Genomic DNA, 15158 nt, shown 5'->3' with positions numbered 1-15158 from the left:
TTTTTAAAACATAATAAATAAATGAAAATTATCTTAAAATAAGGTTAAGGCTATAAACTTTTTAAAAAATTATACTTTATTCGTATAATATTTTTAAAATTTTTAAAATGTACATTATTAGAATTATATTTATATCTGTAAAAATATTATTTAAAAGTTAAAAATAATTAAAAAAACTTGTTTAAATTGATTTTTCACATTATTAATTAAATTTCTAAATTACGAAATAAATTTACCGGAATTTTAGTTATGTACCATTTTTGTTTTAAGGGAGTTATTTAAGTATGTTACAGAATTTAGAGCAAAAAAAGTCATTTCCGATCGGTAGAAAAAAGTATCCAAAATTAATCGATCAACGCCGCTGGGATGTCCAACTTTTTCTCCAAGGCGGAGGTGACAAGCAGCGGCCGCCCTGTCCTCCTCCGCAACGAAGTCGAATGCCACCTTCTATCCGCCGTCGACCTCGAACCTGAAGACCACCGTCACTTCTCCCTCTTAAAATCGGGTCTCCTCATCCTCACCACCCACCGCCTCATCTGGCTACCTTCTTCTTCCGCCTCCACCCCTACTTGCGCCTCAGCCATCCCTCTTGCTGCCATTTCCCACATCTTCTCTTCCAAAAAATCTCTCAAGTCCGTCTTCCACTCCCCTAGGATCCGCTTCCAAGTCCTCGTCTCGTCCACTGGTCGGGTCTTCGATCCAGGATCCGGGTCTGGTTCCAGTTCAGGTTCGGGCTCGAGATCAGTCGTAGTAACGGCAGTGATTAGAGGGAAGGGGGACTGTGATGGGTTTTTGGTGAAGTTTTGGGACAGTTGGCGGGCGAGAGCTTGGGAGACTACTGAGACTTCAGGTTCCGGCTCAGCTTCGGCTTCGGGTTCAGGGGCAGCTACAGGAACCGGTGGAGGGTTGTACTCGAGTGATGGGTCGGTGAGGATGGTTGGGGTGGCGGGTATTTTAAGGAAGGAGCAAGAAATGTGGGAGAGTACTGATAAGAATTTGCAGGATGCTTTTCAGGACTTAAATGCTCTCATGGTAATGCAGATAATTTGTTCAATTCTGACTATTTGGATTTAGTTTTTATGTAAATTTTGTATCATAAATACTTTTAATTTCCTAGTAGTTAACAAATTGCATTGAAGAATATAGCAGCTACTTGGTTTAGTTCCTGCTATGATTGACATTGGTGAATGCAAGTGGACATATCATGATTTAGGATATAAGAAAATTAAACTTTTGTGTCAATGCCATGTATAAAATGATTTGATTAGGCTTAGTTTAGTTCAGTCGTTTTATCGCAAAGATAGGTTCCGAGCTGTAGTTAATGAATATGATGTTAGTAGTCTCTCTCTTTTGCTTGTTTTCTTACATTCCAATCATTCAAGTTTTAGAATGCTTTCGGGTTTTCAGAGTAAAGCTAAAGAGATGGTGACGCTAGTAGAAAAAATGAGACTAAAGCTTTTGTCCGGAACGAGTTCTCAAACAAGTGGAACAAATGATGAGGATATGGGTTCAAAGGAAGAGATGCAAGATTGGTTGTTGAGTGTTGGCATAATATCCCCAGTCACTAAAGAGTCTGCAGGTGCCCTGTACCATCAACAATTGTCCTGTCAGGTTCTCGTCTCTCCTCTTTTCCCCCTTGTTAGTTTTAATTTATTCGCTTAATAATTTTTCTCAATAGAGTTTAGTTAATCATTTTGTTAATACAATCAATGTTTATAAAATTCAGGAATTCTTTTATGGTTTATTTGGCTCTAAAGAAATCCTTAGAGTAAGACGGTTTTGTAGTTCGAGATTAGTTTATTACAGTTTAGTGATTCAAGACGTTGATGACAAAATACTCCCAGAAGATATTTTACTTTTTATTTTGCTTTATGCTTGCATATCCCATGGATTCTTCAATGAAAATATAAAATTAGTCATCCAAAATTTTATTATTGAGTTGGTAAATGACTTGCTATGTATAGTAGATTGGCTTTTGGCTTTTACTTGACTTTCTTTTGAGAGCTAGTTTTGATTTTATTTCTTGGCACCTCAGCTGGCAGATTTTGTGAGAATTCCACTGGAGAGAGCAGGTGGAATGATCAACCTTATAGATGCCTATTGTCTCTTCAATCGTGCTCGTGGCACAGGTTTGGTTTAACGCTAACTTCATCTCTTGTGGTCTTTGTATTTAGGTTTGTTTAGTTACATTGTGAACTTGAAATTTCTTAATCTAATTTTTGTTGTTGAAAATATTATGACCTACAAAATAAGTGTTACATAGTTCTCCTTTCTTTTTCAAAGGAAAAAGGAAACTTTCAAAAACATTGTAATAGATCTTTATGTAATTAACATCTAAAGCTACAACATTTAATGGAGGCTTGAAAGTAGTTAGAGTTGTTTGAAGTTCTCTTTATATTTCACGGATGCTAAATTTTTTTTATATCTTTTCCACATAAATCAGACCGAAACTTTGGATTTCCAGCGGCCAACAATGTTTATTCTTTCGAAGTTGCGGTAAAGAGAAGATGTATTATCTCCATTAACTTATTCTTCTTCTTCATCATCAGTCCCAGATTGTGGCATATCTCCATCAATATACTTTTAATAACTGCGAGCATTTTCAACTTTGCTTAATTAAGCCTTCCTTTTGTTGTTCTAAGTTCATGTTGCACGCATAACTCAATTGTGAAGATTTCTTTGACCTCACAATCTTATCTTGTGGTTGACGCTAAACATTCCTTTCTAGAACTGGCTAAAGCCTGTTCTTTTGAGTCCTGTAATATTGATTTTTCTTTATTATGATTTTTTTATGCTTTTTGTAAGCAAAGAGGACATTCAAATTAATGAAGTTATTATTCTGGTGTAAAATAATTTAAATGTTTCTGTCCCTGAATGTATTATTATTCTGGTGTAAAATAATTTAAATGTTTCTGTCCCTGAATGTATTATTATTCTGGTGTAAAATAATTTAATTGTTTCTGCCCCTGAATGTATTTTATCCCACTCAGAACCAGTTCTTTTCTTTTTTCTAATTCTCTTAAATTTCCGAAGTATGCTATTGTTTCATGTACTTGCAGTATTTTGAAAGCTTTATGAAAATCACTGGCTTCTGGCTTCTTTGTATGTCTTTTTTGTTCTCAGAATTGATCTCTCCAGATGATATGTTGCAAGCGTGTTCTTTGTGGGAGAAATTTGATGTGTATGTATGATACTATTATCGTTTTCTTAAGTTTACTTAATGATATTAAGAAGTCATATTTGGCGTTCGAACTCTTTGATCATATTATGCGTTGTTTAACAGTCCAGTGATGCTTTGGAAGTTTGATAGCGGAGTTATGGTGATCCAAAACAAGTCCCATAGTGATGAGGAGGTAATCCATTTCAATTTCTGTCTTGATAAAATTCTTTTTCAGTTTTATATTAAAGAATTTTCCTTTCCTTTTTTCTATTAGCCCTCTTTTCCCTAATTGAAACGAATTCAATGCTTTTGAAAGCTGTTTGCTAAAGAAAGAACTTACCTGTCTTTTTCGTAATAGCTTCCTTGAATCTTTCTGAAGGGGAGAATCTTGTATGGAACTTGAACAATGCTAAATCACTTTATTGTAAAAATATGATAGCCTGAAAGGTGATAGATTACTGCTGTGTTTGTCTCCAACAAGACACACCAATTATTAGAAGTTTAAACTTTCAACTTGAAGGTGTAAGGTTGAAATCTGTAGGAGTCACAGTTGATGGGATGGGAGAGGTCTATCATATTGATGTTGGGCCATTCTGTCATTTGCAAATAGATTTTAAGTTAAACACATATATGCATGATTGATATACTTTGCTGGAAAAAGGTAGAAGCATATTTTGTTCACTACTTTAACTTTAACCTGAAACATAACTTGTCCGTTCATCCGTAGGTTTTTGCTAGAATCAAAAGCCTTGTGACTAAGCCTGAAGCGCTTCGAACTGGTATAAGCCCAACTGATACTGCAATGACATTAGGGATTGCTCCGGCCATGGCCAAGGAGCATCTTCTAACTGCAGAGAGCAAAGGTACAACTCTGCTTTGCTTTCTCTTTCAATATGTCTAAGTAGCAAATATTTATAATTTACTTGTGTATTGGCAGGTTTGCTATGCAGGGATATAAGCCCCGATGGCTTTCGGTTTTATATTAACCTGTTTCCTGAAATTGACCCATGTAATATGTATTTGTAAGTCTTATGCTTCTAATTAATTTAAAGACCTCCCTTTATTGTATGTAATTCCCATATTTATATCAGAATTGGTGTTTTTTACTAAAAGATGTTTTTTTACTTTTTATCATAAACAGGGTAAAAGTACCATGGAGGTTCTTGTACTAAGTACCATGGAGGTTCTTGTACTAGGAGTCCAATTGCATTTTGCCCCCCTACTAAAGAAAAGGGCAGATTAGTCATTGTACGTTAGGTCAAAGAGCAAACTGGTTCTTCTGTTAAAAAATTCATCCATTTTTACTGTTAAAAACTAGTCTGAGTACATCAGCATGAGGTACATATGGTTATTTTATCAGCCACTCCAGTTTTTAAGAGTTGAAATGGATTAAATTTTTATTAGAAAGGATCAGTTTTCTCTTTGATCTAACGTATTGGGACTAGTTTGCCCATTTTTGACTAAAGGGTCAAATGCAATATGACTCCTAATACAGGGGCCTCTATGGTACTTTTACCTCATAAACAGTGAAAATTAAATTCACCCATCGTATGTACATGGCTTTTAAATTTTGTAGTGTGAAGGATTATGGGATCTGCAGTACTTGGATCAAAGCAGTTTCTACTACCGGTAAGAATGCCTTTCTAAATCAATTCATATCGATATTTACAGATTGAAGTATTTAGGCAGTTCTTATACTATAGTCAAAAGTAGCATAAAACTGAGTAATTTAATCTTTAATAGAAATTCATTTGCGCCCCAGATGTACAAGGATTAAATTACTTGGTTCTATAATACAATGTTAAATTGTACTTTTGCCTATAGTACAAAGACTATCTTAGATACTCCGGTCATGCATGACTTTGTGCTGCTGGTATCGTTAAAAAACTCAGCTTACCTTGTTTCTACTCGATGCTTTCTTCTTTTTTATCTTTTAGGTTGAGATAAATGCATAAGGGCCAAAATAAGGGTTTTTTTTAATTTATTTAAAAAACACACTAAATGAATGCATTTCAAACATAATGTACTAAAATAATGTAAAATTAGAAAATTAGAAAATAGTATTTTTTTAAAGTAATAAACTCCGGGAAAAAAAATACGAACAAAAGACCGAAATAAGGGTTTTTTTAAATTTATTTAAAAAACACAATAAATTAATACATTTCAAGCATAATGTACTAAAATAATGTAAAATAATAAAATACGAAAATAATATATATTTATTGAAAATAATAAAATCCGAAAAAAATACGAATAAAGGATTGAAATAAGGGGTTTTTTTTAATTTATTTAAAAAACACACTAAATTAATACATTTCAAACATAATATACTAAAATAATCTAAAATAATAAAATTAGAAAATAATATATTTTTTAAAAGTAATAAAATTTGAAGAAAAAAATATGAACAAAGGACTGAAATACGAACAATTGGTGCTGCCTCTGGCACAAGCACCATTGACTGCATAGAATTAGTAAAATAAATGCTTTGTTTTCTTTTCGGGCAAGCAAAATAGATTTCCTTACAACAAATGTGAAACAAGATTTTTTTTTTGGTTACATGTAACAGACATTAAAAGCATCCATCAACATCATCCATCCACTTGCGCAAGCAATTGAAACAAGGCTAAGTGATTGAATTCATTGACCCTATTTCATTTTATAATATATGAATTGAGTCTGACTCAAACTTACCTCTTTTTTTTTGGAGTTATATCCTTCAATGGATTTTTATTTTTTATTTATTTTGCGATATAAAAATAAATATTTTATATTTAAAATAGTGAAATTGAAAATTATTGTATTTTAGAGATATTTATAAAAATAAATTGTCAAATAATATTCAAAAATCATAAAATAAAATTTATTTTATTGAAATTTAAAATAAAAATTAATATGAAAAAATCGAGATGTGTCCTTTACTCTTTGTCTCGGTACCTTATCTTTCAATATTTTCACTTTTACCTGTATCTTTTACTTAAATCTAATATTATCTTCTAATTTCTCCTTTTTAAATTTAAAATACTATTTCTACATTTATATGTGCCCGAACCCGATGGCTTGGCTATTGGCTTCAACGCATATCTATATTTTTAAAATTTAAAAAATAAAATAATTAAAAACATTTTACAAAAAAAAATCACACTCTTTAAAATTATTAAATTAAAATATTATTTTTAATAATTGGCGAAAAGGATTGAGGTTGCTTGAGATTAAATCGAAACTCTTATATCTACAATATAATCTTTTTGTCACTCAACTAAAAAATTGTTGGCATAAAAAATTTATATTAAATCTTCAATTAACATAATCTCTAAATTCAATTATTAAGTAACTCCTATCTTTTTCCTTGTTCTTCATATATGTAAAAAATAATTACCATATATGTAATAACTTTTTGGAGACGTTTACATAATGATATATTCCGAAATGAGATCACGATATTTAGATTTCGTCGAACCATTCGTAATATTACATTACAACTTCCTCCTTGACTAATCTGGATAGAATCTAAATTTTAAAATAAAATTACCCTCTCTTTTTTTTTCATTTTCTTTGATATTTTCATATATTTTTCGTTTTTAGGTAAGTTGACTTGATTTTCGTCGATTTTTTTTCTTCACTGGATCTCGTGTTTAAAATGTGGCCTTAATTACATGGCCTAAGATTGATTCTTTCTGCTGTGATCTTTAGGCTAATATTTCTACCATTTGCCTATGTGCCATATTTTGCTTTAGAAACTCACCATTTCATCATTAAAAAAATGAAAATAATATATGGCCTATGCTGTCTAGATATGATGAAGATGCATTTATAATCCAAGTAGGAGAATTTCGAAGATAGGTTAACAAAAATTTTGTGAGACTGTGTCTTGGTTGCTTCTTTTTTTTTTTAATTTAATTTATTTTTATATTTAGTGGTTTAATTAACTAAGAGCAAAGAGAACAAAGGAAAGAAAAATTACTTTATATATTTTAAATTCATATGTTTTAATTTCTTTTCTTACTGTGAATCAAATACCCGTAATCATTAATCAATATAAAATTCGGCCCAGCAAACCCGTACTTCATGTTATCTTCACAAATGACAAAAGCAATATAAAAAAAGAAATAAATAGTGATGCAGTGACGACAACATATATGCATTACATCGAATTAAATTTGAGAAGAAGAAATAGAGAAAGAGCAGAGAAAGAAGAAGAGAAAAGGAGGAGGAAGGAAACTGATTTTCATTCAACAAAATTCATAACTGTTTTCCCCACACACTCATGCTTAAAAAGAAAATAACAAGAATCAGACGTGGCCAATTTTGTTATACAAATCTCATCGCTTCACTAAAATGCTACGCCCCGTTTTATTTTAGACTCCTTCAGTTTTTTTCTATGTAATTTTCTAGCCCGTATGAACGTTCAAAAGTCAAAACCTATTGAGGAAGAAGAAGAACAGAGGAAGGAGAAAATTCTGATATTTTTCTATCCTTGTGATGTTTGATTTCTAATGTATTCCTGGACTTGACGAAGAGATTCGGTGATCTCACCGAGAGTTTGTTTTATCTCCGTCATATCACTTTTGAGCTCCTCCCTCAACTCCTTGAGCTGATCTCTAGCCCAAATATCACCTTGGAGAGGGTTAGTGGGAAGGATATTATCCTCCATTGCGGGAGGGATATGCGATTCAATGGCCTCATCAGTCTCCAACCATATACGATATGTCTATTTTGATTTACTCTCTTTCCTGAACTTGCCATTGCCACCGGGAGTGAGTTTCTCGTTCAAGCCTACGTCAACAAAAATTCTCACCTCCTTTTTCCAAAAACCCTTTTTTTCTAGTTCGTCCAACACCTCAACTCTGATCTTACCACCTGGTGGTTCATCCTTCAAAATTTGCAACAACCCTTCCTCAATTGTCAGCGGTTCGGCAACTTCTGCAGTCGGCGCTTCTGCGGCGGCTTCTGCATGGCCCGTTTGCGCTTCTGTGGTCGGAGCTGTGGCAGTTTCTTCAACATCAACATTATTTCCCTTCAGGGAAAGCAACCCTGCTGCTGCTACATTTTTACCGGTTTTTACCATTTTGAAAAGCAGAAGAGAAAATCAAGAGTATATATAGAGTTGGGGGGTCTCTCTGCTCTGAAATACAAAGGTTAAATAATGAAATGCATTGCACGAGAATCCTATTTCATTTTTCTTAGTGGACGGGGATTAGATTGTGGGCTGGATTTTGGAATAAAATATTATATTTTAATAGTAATCATATGAATTAAAAGTTGTCCAAAAGTGAGATTTTTCTTCTGTCCGAGTTTATATTGGGCCGTGGATGGACGCAATATAAATATTTTTTATTTGAAAAATCAACATTTATACTAATATTTTTTACTTTTTAAGTGAAACAAAATAAAACTTTTACAATAATAATAATGTGTAGGACAAAATATACAGATCACCTTATCCAACATTAGGAAACTTCTGCTTTTCAAAATGGTGAAAACTGGTGAAAATGTAGCAGCGGCAGGGTTGCTTTCCCTGAAGGGAAATAATGTTGATGTTGAAGAAACTGCCACAGCTCCGACCACAGAAGCGCAAATGGACCATGCAGAAGCCGCCGCAGAAGCGCCGACTGCAGAAGTTGCCGAACCGCTGACAATTGAGGAAGGGTTGTTGCAAATTTTGAAGGATGAACCACCAGGTGGTAAGATCAGAGCTGAAGTGTTGGACGAACTAGAAAAAAAAAGTTTTTGAAAAAAGGAGGCGAGAATTTTTGTTGACGTAGGCTTGAATGAGAAACTCGCTCCCGGTGGCAATGGCAAGTTCAAGAAAGAGAGTAAATCAAAATAGACATATCGTATATGGTTGGACACTGATGAGGCCGTTGAATCACATATCCCTCCCGCAATGGAGGATAATATCCCTCCCGCTAACCCTCTCCAAGGTGATATTTGGGCTAGAGATCAGCTCAAGGAGTTGAGGGAGGAGCTCAAAAGTGATATGACGAAGATAAAACAAACTCTCGGTGAGATCACCGAATCTCTTCGTCAAGTCCAGGAGTACATTAGAAATCAAACATCACAAGGATAGAAAATATCAAAATTTTCTTCTTCCTCAATAGGTTTTGACTTTTGAACGTTGATACGGGCTAGAAAATTACATAGAAAAAAACTGAAGGAGTCTAAAATAAAACGGGGCGTAGCATTTTAGTGAAGCGATGAGATTTGTATAACAGAATTGGCCACGTGTGATTCTTTTTAAGCATGAGTGTGGGGAAAACAGTTATGAATTTTGTTGAATGAAAATCAGTTTCCTTCCTCCTCCTTTTCTCTTCTTCTTTCTCTGTTTCTCCTTCTCAAATTTAATTCGATGTAATGCATATATGTTGTCGTCACTGCATCACTATTTATTTCTTTTTTTATATTGCTTTTGTCATTTGTGAAGATAACATGAAGTACGGGTTTACTTACCTAAAAACGAAAAATATATGAAAATATCAAAGAAAATGAAAAAAAAAGGGTAATTTTATTTTAAAATTTAGATTCTGTCCAGATTAGTCAAGGAGGAAGTTGTAATGTAATATTACGAATGGTTCGACGAAATCTAAATATCGTGATCTTATTTCGGAATATATCATTATGTAAACGTCTCCGAAAAGTTATTACATATATGGTAATTATTTTTTACATATATGAAGAACAAGGAAAAAGATAGGAGTTACTTAATAATTGAATTTAGAGATTATGTTAATTGAAGATTTAATATAAATTTTTTATGCCAACAATTTTTTAGTTGAGTGACAAAAAAATTATATTGTAGATATAAGAGTTTCGATTTAATCTCAAGCAACCTCAATCCTTTTCGCCAATTATAAAAAATAATATTTTAATTTAATAATTTTAAAGAGTGTGATTTTTTTTTGTAAAATGTTTTTAATTATTTTATTTTATTAATTTTAAAAATATAGATATGCATTGAAGCCAATAGCCAAGCCATCGGGTTCAGGCACATATAAATGTAGAAATAGTATTTTAAATTTAAAAAGGAGAAATTAGAAGATAATATTGGATTTAAGTAAAAGATACGGGTAAAAGTGAAAATATTGAAAGATAATATTGGTTACAGGCATGCGGTTGAGACCATGGGTGAATCAGAAGGGATTGGGAGCTCAGGACGGATCGATACAGAAATGACAGCATCGGAGGGTTCATGTGCACCTAAAAGGAAATGTATTGGTTTGAATGCTGATAGTTACAATAATTTTGGTGTCCCCATGCAAGCATTGCTGTTGTCAAAGATGTCACAATCTGAGAGAAAGAATTTGGAGTTGAGATTAAAAATGGAGCTTGAACAGGTTCGGTTGTTACAGAAGAAAGTTGCTAGTTTGGGCTCGAGGTTAGATTTTTTATCTGCATCTACGGGAGTTGCAGTGATGGGAAGAAGATGCCTTTGCTCAATAATTTTAATCGGTCTGGAGCATGGTATTCATAAGGTAAGAAACGACCTCTTGGAGGACATAATAGAGTCCACTCAAAGAAGAGCACATCGGGACGGTTTGAACCGAAGCTGGCCGTTGCAGTGAGTAATTCGAATGCTTACTTGATGAAGCAATGCGAGGCTTTGCTCAACCGTTTGATGCAAGATAATTTCGGTTGGGTTTTCAATAGCCCTGTTGATGTGGTGAAGTTGAACATTCCGGATTATTTCACTGTCATTAAGCATCCTATGGATTTCGGCACTGTGAAGAAGAAGATAACTTCTGGACAGTATGCTAGTCCATTGGACTTTGCTGCTGATGTTCGCCTTACACTCTCAAATGCAATGACATATAACCCACCCGGAAATGATGTCCACATTATGGCCGAGACGCTAAGTAAATATTTTGAAGCAAGATGGAAAGCTATAGAAAAGAAGCTTCCTATAACCATGAATGTCGTTGATGCTATGCCTTCAATAGCAGCGGAGCACCCTATAGAAGTTGAAAGGAATAGTGACATTTTGCCAAGAAAAAAATAACCCCAAAAGAAAGTATTCTCAAGTCAGAGCCCGTTAGACAGATAATGACCGATCAGGAAAAGCCGCAGTTGAGCACAGAATTAGAGTCTTTGTTGGGCGAGTTGCCTGAAAACATTATTGATTTCCTTAAAGAACATAGTTCTACTGAAGGTCAAATGGGCGAGGAGGAGATTGAAATTGACATCGATGCTCTGAGTGATGAAACCTTGTTTCAATTGCGAAAACTTTTGGATGGTTATTTGCTCGGGAAGCAAAAAAGCCAGGCAAAAGTTGAACCTTGTGAAATGGAGGTATATTCCTAAGTCTCTATGCCAATACCTTGCTGATTTTCTATCCAGTATGCAAGATTCGAATCGATGATATTGGTTCGTCTTTTTCCCCATTGTAGCTTCCTAATGAGTCAGGATTTAGCAATTCGTCAATGCAGCCTTGTAAAGGTAATTTACTGCACAAGTTGCTGGCCGTGATCCATCCATTTCTAGCTACCCTCCTGTAGAAATAGAGAAGGAATTAAACCATACAAACAGTAAATGCAGTAGTTCCAGTAGCTCAAGCAGTGAATCAGGTTCTTATTCTAGTGGTTGGTACTGTATTGGGTCGTAAATGATACACTTGTAATTGCCAGATACTCAGATTCGAATTTTTTAATTCGAATTTGATTTAGTAATTATCAACCCGAGCTCGAACTCAAGTAACTTGAGCGAGTCGAATCGAGCATCTTAATACCCGATTCAAACAATCTCACAAGCTTAATCAAGCCTTTTATTTTTAATATATATTTTAAATAATTAGAAATTGTTTGCGTAAAAGCTTAATTCATGCTAGAGCTCGAGTATGGGGATCAAATAAAATAGTTTAATTGAGCTGAGCTCAAGTGAACTTAGTTTGTCTTGATTTTAGAGTAGAGTGAGATCTTGCAGTGTGTTTGAACTTGTTGGGGCATCATATATCAGATTAATGAAAGAACTGGGAATAGCTTTTGCGTAACAAGGCCATCTTTGTATAATATGAGGTCATGATGTTCACTGTGTGATTGACTGTTGAACTCTTACCATTAAGTTGCTACAACTATTTATTTTTCATGAAGTGTATCGGTGTTTGGCACAGGTGGCAGACACATTGTCGGACATGGGTACAAGGATATGATCTTCCAAATAGATTGAAAAACACAGAGAAAATATGGAAATACCCATTTTAGGCACATAACCGTATCTGATACTTGCACTTGAGTCCAAGTAACAGATTATTTTAGGTCTTCATAGGAGTACACACCAATAAATGAAAAACTTAGAAAAATTTAACCATCTCACACCCGAGTCCAAGTAACATAGCTTAAAGTTCAATAAAATTTATATAATTGGTTTGCCTACTTTTTAATCCCCTAATTCTGTGTTGGCATCAGTATGTTGGAAAAGACTTCCTAGCCTTTTGGCATGTATTATCTTGACTGCAAATTGAAAGTAATTGTAAACTTGTATCAATTCTTTCAAATATCTTCCTTTTTCATTTGATATTTATCTTTTCAGATTCTGATTCTGGTAGTGAGTCAGATGCTGCTAAAGCTTCAGTTTCTGTTAGGTCTACGAAGGTATCTCTATATCTTTGATAATTTGGGAATCAAAGTAGGTGTGTTTTGAGACATAATGTATCACAGTTCTAAGGATTATCTTTCCCCTCCCTTTGTCATAGGAAAATATGGATTCGGGAAAAAATTTGGACTTAAACAACAGTAGTGTCGCAGTTCCCAATGGTGCAAATCGTAAGTTTCTCATCCTTGTACACGCTCACTATGCAGGTAAAAATACTATAGAGACTCTTGTATTGGGCATTTTACCCCTTTTACTCAAAAATTGGGCAAATTAGTCCTTATTTGTCATTTCAAAAAGCAAATTGGTCCTTTCTATTAAAAACTAACGTTGTTGACAAAATAATCAAACAATTACATGTCCACATGTACCTCATGCCGACATATAGAAACCAAATTTTTAACAGAAAAATGGATGAAATTTTGATTAGAAGGACTAGTTTGCTCCTAGATCTGATATGCTTGAATTAATTTGCCCATTTTTTTAGTAGAGGGGGCAAAATGCAACCCGACTCCTAGTACAAGAGCTTTCATGATACTTTTACCCACTATGCATGCCTCATGAAAAATCTATCCCGGGTTTGTCTTAAAAATATAAACTATTCGTCTTGTACTTGTACAGAATCATTAAATGAGTTTGGTCAAGTTGAGTTCTCAGATGATAAACCTAGTGCTGTTGAGGTAGAGGGCCAACAAGAGGGTAAGCATAATTATTAAGAAGGCTGTACTGTTACTGTTGGGGCTCATCTCATCCATAATGCTGTAATATTATAGAGGAGAGTGCTCCATCTGAGAGGCAAGTCTCCCCCGAAAAGCTCTATCGTGCAGCTTTATTGAGGAATCGTTTTGCTGACACCGTACTTAAAGCTCGAGAAAAGGCACTTGAAAAGGTCAGTTCAGTAGTCTAATGCTGTTATTCAGAATGTTAGTATGTAGATGCAATATGGTCAATGGCTCAATATTAATGTATATATCACGTGATTGAGAACAGGGTGAGAAAGGTGATCCGGTGAAACTGCGAATGGAGAGGGAGGAACTTGAAAGGCGGAAAGAGAAGGTTTAGACTTCATATTATTGTTTTTTTTTCTGGATTAGTGTTCATTTGGTTTCCCTGAATGATCCCTTTTACTCTGTTATCAGAAAAAGCACGGTTGCAAGCAGAAGCCAAAGCTGCAGAAGAGGCAAGGAGAAAAGCTGAAGCTGAAGCTGCTGTTGAAGCCAAAAGGAAGAGGGAGCTGGAGAGAGAAGCAGCACGTCAGGCTCTTTTAAAGGTAAATCAGGATACCATTATTATGTGGCTAGAGTGGTGCAGTGTCGGATGTGTGTGTGTGTATACGACATGGGTATATTCAGTTAGTTCCATGAAAAAATTCCTTATATTTGGAGTCCTTGGAAAGTTGTATCCATGTATGGATGTGTCGGTCGTAGGTGTCAAACACGGTTACCTTAATAACACGATGAAGAGTCCGAGCAACATAGGTTATACTGATGCGAAAAAGTTTATGCTCTATGCAGATGGAGAAGACAGTGGATATCAACGAGAACAGTCAATTTATGGAAGATCTAGAGATGCTTACTACGACCAATGATGAAACTTTGCCTAATTTCATGGAGGAGACTAGCCCAAGTCATTCTCAAAATGAGTTGGGAAGTTTCAAACTCCGGGGAGTAAGTAATCCCCTTGAACAACTAGGTTTATACATGAAGCCAGACGACGACGATGAAGATGAACCTCCTCAAAGTGCTCCAGAGCCAGTAAATGATGTCGAGGAAGGTGAAATTGATTGAATTGTTTTCTCCGTGTGCTTGTCGAGTCGAATCTAACTGCATTCCTGCGAAATTATGTCCTCGATAGAACATTTTTTGACATTTAAGCGAAAAATTGTCTATTCTATATACCTAAATACAGGAATTAGGATCCAAGCTGTTATTTGTTCAGTTAGTAATCTTTTTATTTGGGTTGAGTAGACTTTTCTTTTGTTTAGGGGTTAACTTGTGGGTTTATCATGAAGCTCTGCTTGTGTGTGTGTATATGTAGGGCTTATATTTTGTGATGCTTTCAGGTTAGGTTTGTATTTATTGGAATCTTTGTGCTAACAATAAATATTGTTTAGTTGTGTTTTGGGTTGTTTTATTTAATGCTTTGTTTTGGGGCATGAATTTCGTAATTTTCATAATTTGTAGAGCCATTTGTAATAAAGTACATAAATATATAATGATGGATGACAAACAAAATAAACAAATAGATGCCTAGTAAAAAAAGAGAACAGTTTTAAATAAAAATAAAAAATAAAATAAATAAAACATAGGCTAACAAGTAAATACATAAGGAATTTAAAGGAATAAAGGACCCAATTGTCACTCAAATAAGATTAACGGGATAAATCAAGATAAAAAAAACAAAGGGACTAATTCGA

At 34.3% G+C, this 15158-nt stretch overlaps 1 protein-coding gene across 1 annotated transcript; it reads left to right on the top strand.

Moving 5' to 3' along the window:
* The first annotated feature begins 291 nt into the window (after nucleotides 1-291).
* LOC107931448 (vacuolar protein sorting-associated protein 36) lies at nucleotides 292-14863 on the top strand. The gene is made up of 15 exons (XM_041101492.1): nucleotides 292-1032; nucleotides 1408-1611; nucleotides 2036-2129; nucleotides 3124-3181; nucleotides 3284-3353; nucleotides 3888-4023; nucleotides 4098-4182; nucleotides 4737-4789; nucleotides 12683-12744; nucleotides 12846-12915; nucleotides 13364-13441; nucleotides 13516-13631; nucleotides 13733-13798; nucleotides 13882-14012; nucleotides 14257-14863. The coding sequence occupies exons 1-14, from the start codon at nucleotides 367-369 to the stop codon at nucleotides 14008-14010; spliced, it is 1887 nt and encodes a 628-aa protein (XP_040957426.1). The 5' UTR covers nucleotides 292-366; the 3' UTR covers nucleotides 14011-14012; nucleotides 14257-14863.
* Nucleotides 14864-15158: the final 295 nt, after the last annotated feature.

Source organism: Gossypium hirsutum, chromosome D09 (assembly GCF_007990345.1).
Source record: "Gossypium hirsutum isolate 1008001.06 chromosome D09, Gossypium_hirsutum_v2.1, whole genome shotgun sequence".
In the NCBI taxonomy this organism is placed as follows: Eukaryota; Viridiplantae; Streptophyta; class Magnoliopsida; order Malvales; family Malvaceae; genus Gossypium; species Gossypium hirsutum.
Note: the sequence above shows the minus strand (reverse complement) of the source record. Positions and strands in the feature narration are given on the sequence as shown.